Below are 14,348 nucleotides of genomic sequence, written 5' to 3'. Positions count from 1 at the left end.
GATCAAGGGGCAAATCCGCACTGAACATGAGGTTTCTTCCCTTTCTTGCCTTCTCTGCCTCTCCTGCTTGTTCCTTCCCCACTTGTACAGTGACACTGAGCAAGAGCACTTCTCAAGAAAATGCTTTTCCTTCAAAGGTGGTTTTGCCCTTTCCTGGCAGGTTTTGCGTGCTTTTTAAAATATTTTCCCTGTGCACCATCTTCAGCATTACAAGATGTTATCGTGCTCTGGCTTCGAAAGCTGCCCACTTTCTTTCATTATGGAATGGCCACAAAAGTAGTGATACCGATCCGCAGCATCCAGCACGCCGAAGGGCTCCTGTTGCTATGCCAGTAGCTTTGTTTTCATTTGCAACTATTTACCCACCCCTTAAGATCTCCGCATGGCCCTGATGCACTTACAGTTCAAGGTCACGTGTGACGACTTTATCAGCATCGTTCAATCTTGCTAATATACACGCTGTCCAGGCAGGACCACTTTGGACACCATCCTTGTCCAGTGAAATATTGATTTTTCTGCTGCGCTAACTGGAGCGGTGATTTCTCTTTTCCAAACATCTCTCTGTAGAGCTAGCCTTTCGCGCTGCCTCACATCTGGGTGACTTGCCTGCCTCGTCACTCAGCTAGGAAGAATTATGTGATATTAATGACCGAGAAGGCAGTGTGCCTTTTTGGAGGAGAATTAATGTTTTCCAGCTGAAAGCAAGGTCTTACCTTAATAGATTCTCATGGGCAGGCGCTCTGCTCTATTGAAAGCCTGCAGTGACTCAGAAAAAATCTATTTTTGTGAATATATGACATGTTTTGGGTGGAGTTAGGCATCTTCTTTGGACTTAAGCTACACGATTACCTTTAGCGTATGAATTCAGCACGGTATTCAAAGGCGCAGGCAAAGGTTAGGCATTTCTTTCAAGCCTGTGGAAAAGTTCACAGCAGTGTTTAAAATTCAGCCTTTACGGCATGCAGCTGTCCAGGATTTGCCCGTTACTTGTGTTGGACTTCACCTAGAGAGCGTCTTTTCTTTTTTTTTTTGCAGGTATTTAATAATCGTCCTCCAGCCCATGATCTCCAAGGCTATGGGTGGGGTAAATAGGGGACAAGGTCCATGTTTTGGAAGGGCACACTTGTCACCTTATAATTTAAACTCATTTCAGAATTCATTGCAAAGGTTTTATCTGTTGTAACCTTAAAAGCATCTCTGGCGCTTCAATCAGCTGAGGGTTGTTTGGAGGAATCTGTATTTTTGGCCAGTGTGGTTTTGATTGTAGTTCTGTCCCAACAGTACTTGTTGTAGGGGGAACACTGAATTTAGTGGAGTTGTTCAGCTTAAAACACCGTCTTGAAGGTCTGACTTAAAAGTTATCCCTCTTCTTGGATGCTGGGGAGTATCAAGCTGTGTGTTCTGCCATCCTGGTGAAGACAGTCTTTCTGGTGCTGGTAGGTAGATCACATTCTGCTTCTGTGCAGGAGAAATGCAGCTGTGCCACGTTATTTAAATCTGCGATGTTTGCGGTTAAGCTGTCTTGCCTGTATCTGCACAACAGGGATGCTACCAGGTCAGCCAGGCACTGCACCGTGTCCAAATGTCACATAAGCTTCAGAGTTTAAAAGCTTCTGTAACTTCTTTTTTACTTGCACAGGAAGAGTAGTCTCTGATTTGTGTTGGATAAAGTGTTTGCAATGGATAGTAACAATATAGAGACCTGTTGGGAGTTTCCAGACTTCATCCTGGAGGTCGTCACACTTCGATAACAAGTGAACGTATAAAATTACCTTGAAAAGCTCCATTTGATTCTCTGGAGAAAAGGATAAATCTGTCATTAGAGGAAATGAGTATGCTAATTGTTTGCTTAAATATTCTTTTCCTGAACATTTTGTCTTCTGACTGGTGTAGCAGTCATTTAGTCAATGTTACAAAATTCATATGAAAATTGAAATGAGCCTTGAAATTCAGGAACAGAATAGGCAACTCCAGGATTCATCTTTTCCTCAGAATGCTAAATTGCTCTTGCTAGTGGCTGTTGCTGTGTCCCTTAGAGTTTAATTCTTTCCAGCCTCAACAGTTTCCAAAGCTGCATTTTTTCTGGTAGCTCATTTAAAGGAATTGCTCATTGGCATGACCTGGTCTGTAACAGCTTCCTGTGTTGTCTCATAGATTGACCGTTCCAGCCTTTTATTTGGGTACTGTGCACATCTAGACTTCTATAACACATGCTGCTTTTTCCATACAAACTGGTGAAGATTGTCACGTTGCACAGAAAAGATCTATAACCTGCGAACGCGGTGTGGGCTCTCACCTCAAAGGCTTTGTTTTGATAGTGTGAGCATCTAAGCATTGTGTGTGGTTTTTAAGAGGAGACATGTTGAATACTTGGGTTGAGAGGAATTTGTCTAAAAAAATGCTTTCTTAGCCACTTGAATCTTAAGACAACAGCAAAAAACCTGTAGATGTGTGTGCAAATCTAGTTCCTCTTCACATCACTTATTTCATTGTATAGCTAGAGCGTGCTTTGTCTCTTTTCTACATTGCATATGTGTGTATCATTGTGTATTTTCCTGTGCTTATTTCCTTGTCTGCATAATCCCACCATACCTTTGGGGTTTTGGTTTAAGCATTCTTTGACTTGAATATTAGTGATTGTGATGCTATATTTATTATCCATCATCTCTTCCAGCAGAGTCTGCTTTGAGGGCAGTTTGGGTGGTGAATCAGGTTGTCATCTCCAGAACCCAGTAAAATAAAGCTGCTGTCTCCTCCAGCTGGTGCAGCAAAAGGTAGTTCTGGACCAAAATTGGGCTTGACTGATAATTTGGCAGACCCTGGTCCTCTGCTGCATATTGTCATGCATAGGGCAGCAGCCTGTGCTTTCATAGAGACTGTTTGACTGCTCTGAAGCCATTTGTTTTTTTTCGTATGATGTTTGCTGATAGAATAAAAACCCTAAAGCTGTTGCTTCATAAATGTACTCCTAAATCGTAGGGAGGGTGTTCTTTTTCATATCTGTACTTTTCTTAATGTCTTAAGCCCTTATCTACATAATCTTGACCTCTTGGAGTCTGACTCTGCCCCTTCCCTCCATCACAGCTCCATGACCTGCACAACTTTGAGTTGTTCAAGAACCAGAGCTGACATGGGTTTCTAGTAAGAACAAATACTGTGAGCAATAAGTATCTTGAATTTGGAGAGATCCGTTTGGTGAATTATGTAGTACTTCTGGCTTTAAAAGATATATCCAACAGTCATTGTGCAAGTAAGGCTCCTGGTGCTCAGGTGAGAAGTTTCAGATCTTCAGAGATGTAGTCCATTTAGGCAGCATGAGTTGAAGCAGCTTTTATTATAAAATGACCGTTCTTCACATGTTCTGGGTGTCTTAAAACTCATTTTGGATGTTGGGCTACATGCACTAGTGCATATAGAATTGTGCATCAAGGAGAAAAGTTGGTTTAAGAGTCTGAACGGTACGTATTATTTTTTTCTTTCTTAGGCATAAAGAATGAATTCTTCCAAAAGCTGCAGGTTGTTACTGCTGTTGTCTGCGTTGCTTTTGTAATATTAGTAAATCTTCCTTCTGTGTTCTGAATATTTTGTTTCTCCAGCGCTCTGATAGAAGGCAATCTTTGAATTGCACAAAACCCAGCTATCCCTCACTCCTCTGAGAAATCTCCGTAGCTCTTTAAAACCATAAAGGTCAAAGTTTCAAAGGAGTTTTAGAGAAATGTGCTTTGCTTCCCCCTCCCATCAGAGCCCTTTTCTCAACTGATTAAGATCTCTAATGCTTTATGTCTCCTCCTTCTCTCCTTAATATGAGACAAGTTATTTAGGGTGGAGGTTTTATGGGCTGCTGTGTCAAAAGCTTTAGAGAAGTCAGTAAAAAATGTCCCCAGTGTGTAAAGACCGTTATCCATAACCCGGCAAATGTCATCTGTAACTTCAAGCCATGGGGAATCTGTCGAATACGAAGGTTAAAAACCCAGTTGGCGGTTCCCGTCGAGGCTGCTGTTCCCTTCATCTGTTCAGCAGAGGGAGATATAGATCTTTAGTGAAATGCTAGTGTTGATATACATTAAAAAGAAAAAATAGCACATTTGGTGTTGGTAAGAGATGAAAATCACTGGCTGAGGCAGGGTACAGTCTTCCTTACAGAGCTCTGTCAAAATATTTCAAGTGCCAAACTGAAACCCTCTGTTGCATCCCTGAGCCTTTCCTTGGTAGAAGGGAATGCAGAAGGTGCTTGTTCATGGTATGGGTTTTACCAGGCTTTAAACTGAGGCTGCCAGATGTGTTTAATCCAACCTCAGCTCTCTGTAATTCAGTTTTTGTGGAGTGTTGCTTCCTTTGTCATCCAGTCTGCTAAACAGAACCCTGTTAGGCGTTTTCTTAAAGCTGTGTATTCCTTCATTCAAATGAAAACCTGGTCTGGATTTGTGTTGGATTCCCTAAATATGATATTTTGGAGGCCGGATTTATATTGTATTCCCTAAATATGATTTTTTGGAGGCTGCTGCCTATCATCTGTATTGCAGTGCAGGAAAATGAGATTGAGTTGTCATCCCTGAATACCCATGTGCCTTCCTCTGCTTTAGAAACTTCCTTTCATCTCCTCGCTAACATCACAGGCTCTGTGGATTCCTTGCTTAAAAGGTTTGTCTTTTGGTTTTTTAAGATTTTACCACCAGCAAAAGAAATCATACAGACCTTGCTTAATCTTATATAGTATTCAGAGCATTCTGTAAGGGAAGAGCAGATGGGGGAGGCTTTGACTTGCAAGGAAAATACCTATCGAATGCTTTTCCAAAGTTCAGTCCCTTTTTGGGTGGCCGTTGAGGTTTAGACACCTGTGAAGATGAGGGGGAAGCAGGAGCTCCCTGCGAGTCTGGTGCAAGGGTGTTTGTGATCACTTGTCTAGACAGAGCTGTGATAGCCAACACGAAGGAAGTACCGCATCCCAAATCATCTCGGGCACGCACGTGAAATACAAAATAAGGGCATTGTTCCAGCTTGCTGCTGTGGACCAGAGCGTTGCTTCTAGAAGAGATTGCTGAGATCCCCCTAGGGCAAAGGAAAGTGGTTATTCAGAGAAAAACCTTTTCCTTTACTGCGAAGGGAACTCCAGGTAAGAAGAGGAGGAAAAAAGCAAATGCATCAAATAGGTAATTTTGTCTTACAGAAACAAAGTACTTGCAATTTCTGCTGGAACAGAAAATTGTGAATACAAAGCCATAACCAGCAAACATTACAAACATTTTAATGTGCTTGTAATGATGGCTGTTGGGATAAAATTTTCTTGTTTTATTGTGTTGCTTTTTGTTTTTGTTTTTTGTTTTTAAGGGAAGGTATATAGAGGAAAAACAACAACAAAATACCAGTTAGCTTTCCGGTGCTGCAGTGATCTACAGGGAGATGTTGGGGTGAAATGGATTTATTTCCACTCTCTCCTCCTCATGTGATTTGTCATGCTGAAAGTGGAAAACAGCACAGTGCGTTCTTCAGCAAAATGCTCCGCATAGTTTTGTCTGTCAAAGGTTCTTTGCTTCAGGCTGTATCAAACCCATTCTTAATCTCTTTCCTTACAGTAAGGGAAATGGTTTGTAAAGAGGGCACTGATGTCAACTCGCTGCTGTCGATATTATCTAATTTCTTCAGAAAATTCTCGCGTTAATTTTTGGTGCAGGGCTTCATTCACTTGAATTCAGGTCCACTTTGTTTCGTGTCCCTAATGCGTTTTTGCCTTTTCTCTTTTCCCAGAGCATCTATTTTCTTTATGTAGTGGAAACGATCGCACTGTCTTCTCTCCCTGAAATGGCTGGTGATAGGCCAAAGCCTGTGCTGATCGCATCCCATCTTGGTATTACTCTGTCAAATGAAATAAATGTCCTTATAGTGTTTCCTTGGCTGAAAGGCTTCCTCGCCATTCTCTGTGAAATGCCCAGATGCCACCCTGCATTTCTATTGCTATAATAAAGATCCTTTTCTTTCTCCATGTGCTCTCTTCTGCCCTGGAAGAGACCCAAGATTAAAAATGATCTTTTTTTGTAGTGCCTATGTGAAGGTTCACCTATTTTATTGGCTTAAATTATTCCTGAAGACAGAGGGTTCAACTATCCTACATCCCAAATCTTCTCTCTGGAGCGAGACCCACATATGGATGTTCAGACTCCAGTCTGCCCCTCTGCTGTAGGGCAGGTTAAATCTCCACTCTAAACTTTTTGATCAAAGTCACATGGATATCTCCAAGTGCTGTGGTTTGTTATTGCACACTTGGAAACAGTTTAAGTTCATCATTTCTCCATTTTCTTTTTTACTAGTAAGAAGAAAAAGATGAATTAAAGGAGAACTAAGGTTTTATGGCAGGTGCCTTGTGCCACCCCCATCATGTGGGAGTAGGTGGACAAAAACTAAAAGATCTGAGAAACTAGAAACTTGTGCAGCAAAACACAACCTGAACATTAATGCTGGAATGCTGAGAGGTGGGTTAATACCTTTCCTTTCTTATGTCAGTAGCAAATAGCTTAAGCAAATTTGGATTTAAAAAACTTCTCACTAATCCTTTGACCTAAGAGTACTTTTCAGGGCAGCTAAGATGAGAGGACAGTTTGCAGAACCTCTGTCTTTGAAAATGCTCACAGCTCGACTACATAGGACCCTTGAGCACAATTATTTAATTTGGAAGTTGAATCCAGCTTTGCAGTTGTCCCTTCTTGGAGTGGGACGTTGGACTGGCTGCATTCCAGAGGTCCCTTCCAACCTATGTTATTCTACAATTTCCAGGGTCCTTGAGCAAAAATTGATTTCAAACAAACTCTGCATAGGATTAAGTTTCAGTTTGGACTTCTTCATAATTAAATCCCGAGTTATGTTTTAACCAGCCTTTGATATCGCTGCCTTTGTGGGGAGGCTGTTTCCTGGTGCGAAAGGATGTAGAAGCTCCACTGGAGAGGCTCTGCTGCCTTATTAGTAGCTTTTTAGTTAATCTCTGAGTATGCATGCAGATTGTTAGATGGCTTCGAGGTCAAGAGAGTGCTGAGGCTTTTGTAGGTCTCCTCTCAAATGAAAGAAAAACTAATTTTAAAGCATTTTGTCTTCAAGGTTAAGGTTCTAATAGCAGCTGTCTGTCGTTTCTCGGGTTTTTGGGACAGAGCAGCACTGATTTACCTGCCCCTTGTTCAGGTTTCTCTGAGGACTGAGGCATCTGATGTGCCAAATCATCTTCAGTGTACTGCAATACAGTGTTGATTTGAGTTTATTTTTAAATCGGGATGTTGTCCCTTTTTGTCTTCCTCTTTTTCCATACTAACAGAAGAAGACTTTTTAACAGTGGAAACTGAGGTTGCGCGTGAGCCTCCCGATTCAGTTTCCATTTTTAGTCGAGCCAAAGGCTTTACCTCTGAGGATACAAGCTTCATTTTTATTGCAAGAAATCACACCGAGCTGGGCTGAAAGAGACATTTGGTTAACCTGTCTTGATGTTAAATTTCTGTTCTTTTCCTACTTGTTTATGTTCAACAAAAAATTCATAAAGGTGGCTTGCCCTCTCCTTCATGGAACACCACTTAGGGGGACGACAACATGTGCTCTTTCAGCCGGAGATACTTGAAACCCAAGATTCGGTTTGAACCACTGGGCTCTGGACACTTGAAGGCATAAGGATATGATTGTATTTTCCTGGTAAACAAGTTGCCTAGATACAATTTGAGACAGCTTTGAAGGCTTCGCTCTGTCCACTCTGTGTGCTGATTTTGCTTATGCTTGATATACAGAGGAGAAAAAAGTGAAAGGGAAGATCAGTTTCTATAGGTAGATGTTTAAACATAATTAGATTTCAGCTAACCTCTTCAATATGTATTGAGCAATGGTGAGCTTCCTTCAGGATCTCTGAAATAATTTTTTAACCAGTGAAAATAGAAACGGAATCAAACTCCCCAAAATCAAACCTCTTTGTCTTTTTTTCTGGCCAGAAATATTTTGTAGGCTTTTTTGCACCCTTTCATTTTGTTGCTTTTGTTTCATCAAGATAACCTAATCGAAGTGCGGTTCCTTGCGCCAAATTTGCTCTGACTCAGTTTAAATCTTGTTGAGCAAGTCCTTTAAATACACCCCTCAGACTATAAGTTGTCTCTTATTCTTACTACTATTGCACAGAACTTCACTGCTGATAAAATGCAGCCTTGATCCAGGCTTGAAGTTCAGGTGGAGGAAAGCAAATAGAAAAAGCTGAGGGAGTTGTCAGCTGAGGATGTGAGTTACTAGATGCAACAAATCAGATCATCATGGTCAAAGAAGCACAAGATAAATACATGTAACCGTTGTGCTTTAACTTGGGCTTCTGTTGCGGTAAAACAGCTGTAGCATGAGACATGCAGGACTGCGGGCTGTAGCCAGAGCATTAATATATCAAATTAATATGACACCTAAGTTGGGTATTGAAGATCTTTAAAAAAAGAAGGGGGGGGGGGGCGCAAAATGTGCTTTGATAACAGCAGACTCGTAACAGATCACTTAATTACATCTGGCTCCCCACCCTGCACCTTTGGTTTTGAATATGGGCAGCTTCTCGGCTGTAACATTTATCTGATGTGTAGCAGTGAGCACCACTCACACTCTCAAGTCTATAAGCACTGAAAAAACCTGAGAGCAATGTAAATTACTTATTTTTTGAATGGGTCAATAATCTAAATATTGAACAGTTGAGAATTACGCATTTCTAAATGATCGAAATAAGAAAAATGGTCATTGATTCTCCAGCAATTCAGTTTTCCAGAGGGGAGCCACAGAACCTTTGTATGCAGCTCCTGGGGCTTTCTAGTCATTACATCCATTGAATATAAAACTGTTGCATTGCAGGTAGATTTTTCCATTGCTGTCCTTGCCTTGGTATCCCTTGTGGTAAGTGGGTTTTGGTCAAAAAAAGCCCTGGGGGGGTCTGTGAGCTAGCTTGTGCTGTTGATGGGTTAATGTTTGTTGTAGAGATGGGTGAAGCATATGACCTGGAAAATGAATGTTACTGAGAAATTGCTGGGTACCTGGAGAATTAAATCACTTTGCTTTTTGAGTGTTGTGTGTTGCTACCTTGGATGTCCTGGTACCCAGTGGAACTGCTGCTGTGGGATGCTCTTTCTTAACCCTTGCTGACTTTGTGTAGGCAAGGAGTTGCTGCTCACTGTGTTTTAAGAGCTTTGCAAAAGGTGATGAGAGCCTGAAGTCTGGTAGTGACAGTTGTTTTGTGAATTTTATTAACAAGTCTAAGTGTAAGGAAGATCACTTCTGGCCAAAACAGACTTTGCCTTTTGTTGTTGTTTAAACAATTGACAATCCAAGAGCAATTCCATTTTTCTGAACAGCTCTGAAATTGCCCAAGATGCTGCTGGCTCCATTAGCAATTCACTGGTCTCTTTTTTAATAAGTTTTTCACCTGATTTCCTAACATTTTGTAACCACATCTGTTCGTTTGCTGCATCCCCATCCCTGCAATAAAACTGAATTTGAAAACCAAGATTGAAAAGGCACTGAACTCTCACCTTGTACATCACAAACCCATCCTTCCCTTCTGTCCCTGCTCTTCCAGCTGGAATACTGTGAATTTTGATCTGTGAGGAATGCCATCCTTTGCGTGTTATACTTACTGAAGAGTTGGTGAGAACTTTCAGAAGTTTGGAGAAGTCTGAATTCTTGGTTAGTTGTCACTAAACGGCTCAAAGGTGAAAACAGCAGCATCTTAAGGGAAGTAAGCAGTTCTTGAGTGTTCTGGAAAAGCGCTATTTAAAAACTCAGGGTTGTGGTCGGAGACCTCTCAGCAGCAGTGGCAGAGCTCAGCTGCCCTTTTGGCCTTCTGAGATCGCTTAAAAAATTTTATATATATATATATATATCTGTATGTATATATAGATATATATGTATGTATGTATGTATATCAAATACTGCCTGCCAGCAAACATTTGAATTCAGAAGGTGGAGCAGCAGTATCCTGCCGTGCTCAGCTTCTGCAGTGACATTGAACTAGATGAGAATTTCTTCAGAGTGTTTAATTTGTTATGGTATTGTATATATACACGTTCTTTCCCATTAGCTCATATATATTTCAGTTAAGCCTGAAAACATAAAGCAGCGAGCTGTTGCTGCCCAAGGGTTGGGCATGAGGATTTTAACTGTGGAAATGTCATTTCCAAGTTGAATAGTCCTGAATTAATTTTCTGGTCAGGGTGGGAACTGTAAAAGAGTTGCCGAATAATGATGTTAATGCTTATGTTTGAGGAGCAAAACCAGCAGCAAACACCCCGTGCATCCCTGGTTAGCAGTGGAGTATGGTCCGTGTTCTTCCAGGGATGCTCTTAAAGAGTTTGGGAAGTGTTTGATTCCCCTCGATGCCCATTGTTTTCCTTTTGGAACTGATTCATTTTCTGAGCTTTCCCAAGCACCTCACCTTGGACCTGCTGGCGTGCCCAGGATGCTGCTGATTTCGGACAATCTCAGCTTATCAAACTCCACCAGGCGAGCCTGCTGCCAGGGTACCTGGGAGTTGTATTTTTCTCATTTTACTTCATTCTTGGGCCCTCTGCTTCCTTGGCAGATGGCATTTTTATCATGTTTTCGGAAAGTCCATATGGCCTACGAGAGAGTATCTCTTTAATTGTAAAACATGACCACCTGTTCTGATTTTAATGAATGCAGTGAGCATTTGTCTTCATATATCTGCTTAAAAATAGCTGCTTCAATTGAATTAAAAAAAAAAAAAAAAAAAACCTCAATTGGGCACCAACACTTTGGCTGCTGAAATCAATTAATAATTAAGTGGCTAATTTTAGAACCCACTGGCCTTACCCATTCCCTCAGACTTGTGATCAGAGCAGACAGTGATTGATTGCCCTGCCGACGCCGGGAGGCACACGCGGTGCTGGGACCAGATGCCGGCAGGCTTCGAGCTGTTTATTCTGATTTTTAGAGGGTGAATGCAGCTTCGTGTCTCTACTCTGCAAATGGACTTGTCTTTCCTGCTGTAGCTCTTTCCTCCCCTCGTTGCTCCAGCTGCTCACACACAGCAATCCTCAGGTACACCTTTCCGGCTGCCCGCTGAAGGATAAAATCTGGTGCTCAAAAGGTACCCTAATGACGGGCCAGCTGGAGAGGAGGTTGAAACTGTGAGCAAAAATAGGCTTGAAAGGCTTATCCACTAACTGGCTCCTAATAGAAAGCCCTGCTAGAATCATTCTGCTCATTAAAATAACAATCGCCAGTTAACTGTTTCGTAGCTCCTGCAGCAGGTACACCAGCCAGATGAGAAAATGTGGATTTTTTGGGCTCAAACCTTCAGGCCAGACATGAGGAAGAAATTTGTTACAGTGAGGGTGGTGAGAGCCTGGCCCAGGTTGCCCAGAGATGTGGTGGATGCTGCATCCCTGGAGACATCCCAGGCCAGGCTGGACAGGGCTCTGAGCAGCCTGAGCTGGTGAAGATGTCCCTGCTCATTGCAGGGGATTGGGCTACATGAGCTTTGAAGGTCCCTTCCAACCCAAACTATTCTGTGATTCAGAGGTGGAAGGGACCAGGATGCCCAAATCTTGTTGAAGGAATATTAACACTTAATTCAAAGTTTCTTAACCTGTTTATTGAATAACTTTTTTACAACATCATCTTGTCTAACGCCAATTAAAATACCCAAATTGCAGGAACATGCTGGGATTTCGGTCGATAGTGTCAGCTGTTCAGAGGGTTAATATTTCAGCAGGAGAAGAAATGAGAGTGTTTGAAAGAGTGCTTGGGGGTACCACACTCCCCAGCATTTTTGTGTTGGCAGTAATGGGTGTAATAGTAATTCAACAGTTCCCTACCTGGTGTAAGTGATGGAGGTAACTTAGTGTGGCTGCACATAGAAAACTCTTACTGGAAAAGTTTCTGATCCCATCTTGTGCAGAGAGGAAGATGCTGGCAGCAGTTAGAGAGGAAGGCAGCTTGCCTCCTTGCCTCGTTTCACTGAAGGTGTTTCTGACGTAGCCCCTTGTCCTGCCACAGCCACTAATTACCCCGTTAGTACGGGTGGGAAGCCACCCTTGCCAGTCTGACGGTGGTTGCTGTAGCTTGATCGATGTAAATCCAGTTATCTCTCAAACCACATGGGATTTTTGATGACAGCTGGGTGTTGTTTGCATGGCTGAGAGCCCGGCTTTGAAACGCTGTGCAAATACAGAAATAACTGTAGCTATTGGCATTTAAATTCATTTCTATGTAATAATCTTTGTGATGAACTTCCGTTGGTGTTATTTCAGTGGGAGGAGGGTCAGAGCAGTTTTCGGCTGACATCTGGGTATCGCGAGTTACTCGGTGAGAAAGGTGTCCAGCCCGGTTTCCTTGTGTGTGTATAGCCTTCTCTCTTTCACTTCCAGAATAGCAGGGGATAATTAAATAAAGTTCAACATTAAAGGCTGAAAGTCAGGAAGGGAGAAGCTTATTAACCTCGTTGAGCTGGAGAAAACACTGAGGGTGTTTGGGGCTTGGGTCCATGGGGTTTTCTATTCTTATTTTTTGGTTTTCTTGGGAATTGACATTTAGTTGTGCAGATAATGAAATGTCTTGCTAATTCTGTTGCCGTCCCTTTTATGTGGCACTGTGACGCATCTGTGAATGAAATCTTAAGAAGAACTGGATTTTATTCTGTTCTTTCATTAGCAGAAACGCTAATTCTCTCTTGATTGGCAATAAAGGAGAGAGGCAAATAACAAAAGTACGAAGGTCACCCATTTAGGGTAAGCACAACCAATTTAGTCCCTATTTTCCATGATCCCATTTAAGTAGCAAATAGACTGAGCTTTTAGCCTGGGCTTCTCCAGCAGTTTTCCAAGAGGGGACAGATTGAGGAAGGAGAAGGAGGTGCAGGGAACTAGAAATGGCAACTAGAGTGTGTGGGCAGCAGAGACAAGAGCCCTTTTAGCTGCTGCAGGTGGGTTTTGCAGGAGGGCATGTGGATGTGTACACACACATGGATGCACCTTTATCTCACCGACTATTTGAAATGCTACTCGGTTTCTTCCAGACTGAATTTTTGGGCCGTTTTAAGAAACCTGCTTAAACACACCTTTGCTATAGTGCAGACTGTTTCTCCTGTATGAGGTTCTCAGTGAGATGTGGAAGCTGCAGGCAGCACTTTTATTGTGAGCTGACTATTAGATGTCCCGTGGTTAAATTTTCCCCCTTTACTTTCTCACCTCCAGATCACTGTGTTCACTACTACGATCTTCGCAACACTAAGCAGCCGATCATGGTGTTCAAAGGGCATCGCAAGGCAGTCTCCTACGCAAAATTTGTGAGCGGGGAAGAAATTGTCTCTGCGTAAGTATTGCCTTTTATGTAGGCTAAAAACTTTGTAGCCCTTGCTTTCTGGTGTTCCTCAGGGCCACGGTGCAAGTTCACCTGTGTGGGCGGGTGTGCGCGCTAGCTGCTGTGCTTTTGGAAAGCAGATCATTGCTTTTTCTTCCGAGACAAAAATAGAAATTAATTCCCAGTGTCACTTGGCTCTCACTCTGTCTTGTGAAGCTAAAATGCTTAAGAGGAGGAATATGAAGACAACTGGATGCAGCTCCTGACCACAAGCCCCAAGTATGGGAGGCTGTGAACTCCCATTTTTACAAAGTGCTGAGGATGCTCCTTGCCAGAGCTCTGCAGTAGAGAAAGCTGCTGGCAGAGCCCTGAGGATAATAATCTGAAGTAAAACACAGCTGATGAGTGACAGAAGTGATCAAATGGTGCTACTATGTCTGAAGAAGAGGTTTAGCCACAACCTGAAAGCTACTCAGGACTGACTGGGCAGTTTGTTGTTAATTTATTAATCTGCTCTGTGAAGGCCCTATTTAGGAGTATACTTGGGTTAGAAAGCAGACAAGGCGAAGTTGCATTTTGTGGCCTTAACAGCATGCAGCTTTTCAGCCGGGGTAGGCCATAAATCTGCTATGGAGACGCCAACGAATGATCTTCTGTAGCTTCAGTTGAGTGCCCAGATGTGTCTGTCCCAAAGCCAGATGTGGCTGCCTCAGTTTTAGGGAGGTTTTCAATCATGTGGGAATGAGCATCTGTCAGATCACACGGTGAAACGTTTTATGACTGGCTGCGAGCCTCTGCGATAAACCAGAGCTTGAGCCCATCTTCCACCATGGGGAAAACACAAGCAGCCTTGGGGGGCTGCAGGAGAAGCTTTGATCTCACTGCGTTCCTGTAGAACACCCCAAGGCAGCAGGAGTGGATTACAGGGGTACGTGTAGTCCCAGAAGGTACCTCTGTTGCCTTGTACCGAGCCAATGATTGTCCATCTTCGTTTTGTGAGCCTGGAGTCAAAAAAGAGCATTTTTAGGTGTGTTCAGGCTGCT

The 14,348-nt window shown here is 42.5% G+C and overlaps 1 protein-coding gene across 2 annotated transcripts in view; it reads left to right on the top strand.

Annotated features, from left to right (window-relative positions):
- The window catches only part of COP1 (COP1 E3 ubiquitin ligase), a 125,033-nt gene that overhangs the window by 75,139 nt on the left and 35,546 nt on the right, over nucleotides 1-14,348 (top strand). For both annotated transcript variants that reach the window (XM_082052638.1, XM_082052637.1), the window contains exon 16: nucleotides 13,200-13,317. In XM_082052638.1, coding sequence (XP_081908764.1) covers nucleotides 13,200-13,317 — 118 coding nt within the window. The remainder of the gene's footprint in view (nucleotides 1-13,199; nucleotides 13,318-14,348) is intronic.

Source organism: Streptopelia decaocto (genome assembly GCF_964273445.1).
Source record: "Streptopelia decaocto genome assembly, chromosome: 5".
NCBI classification, from domain to species: domain Eukaryota; kingdom Metazoa; phylum Chordata; class Aves; order Columbiformes; family Columbidae; genus Streptopelia; species Streptopelia decaocto.
This window is presented reverse-complemented; position numbering and strand designations above follow the sequence as displayed.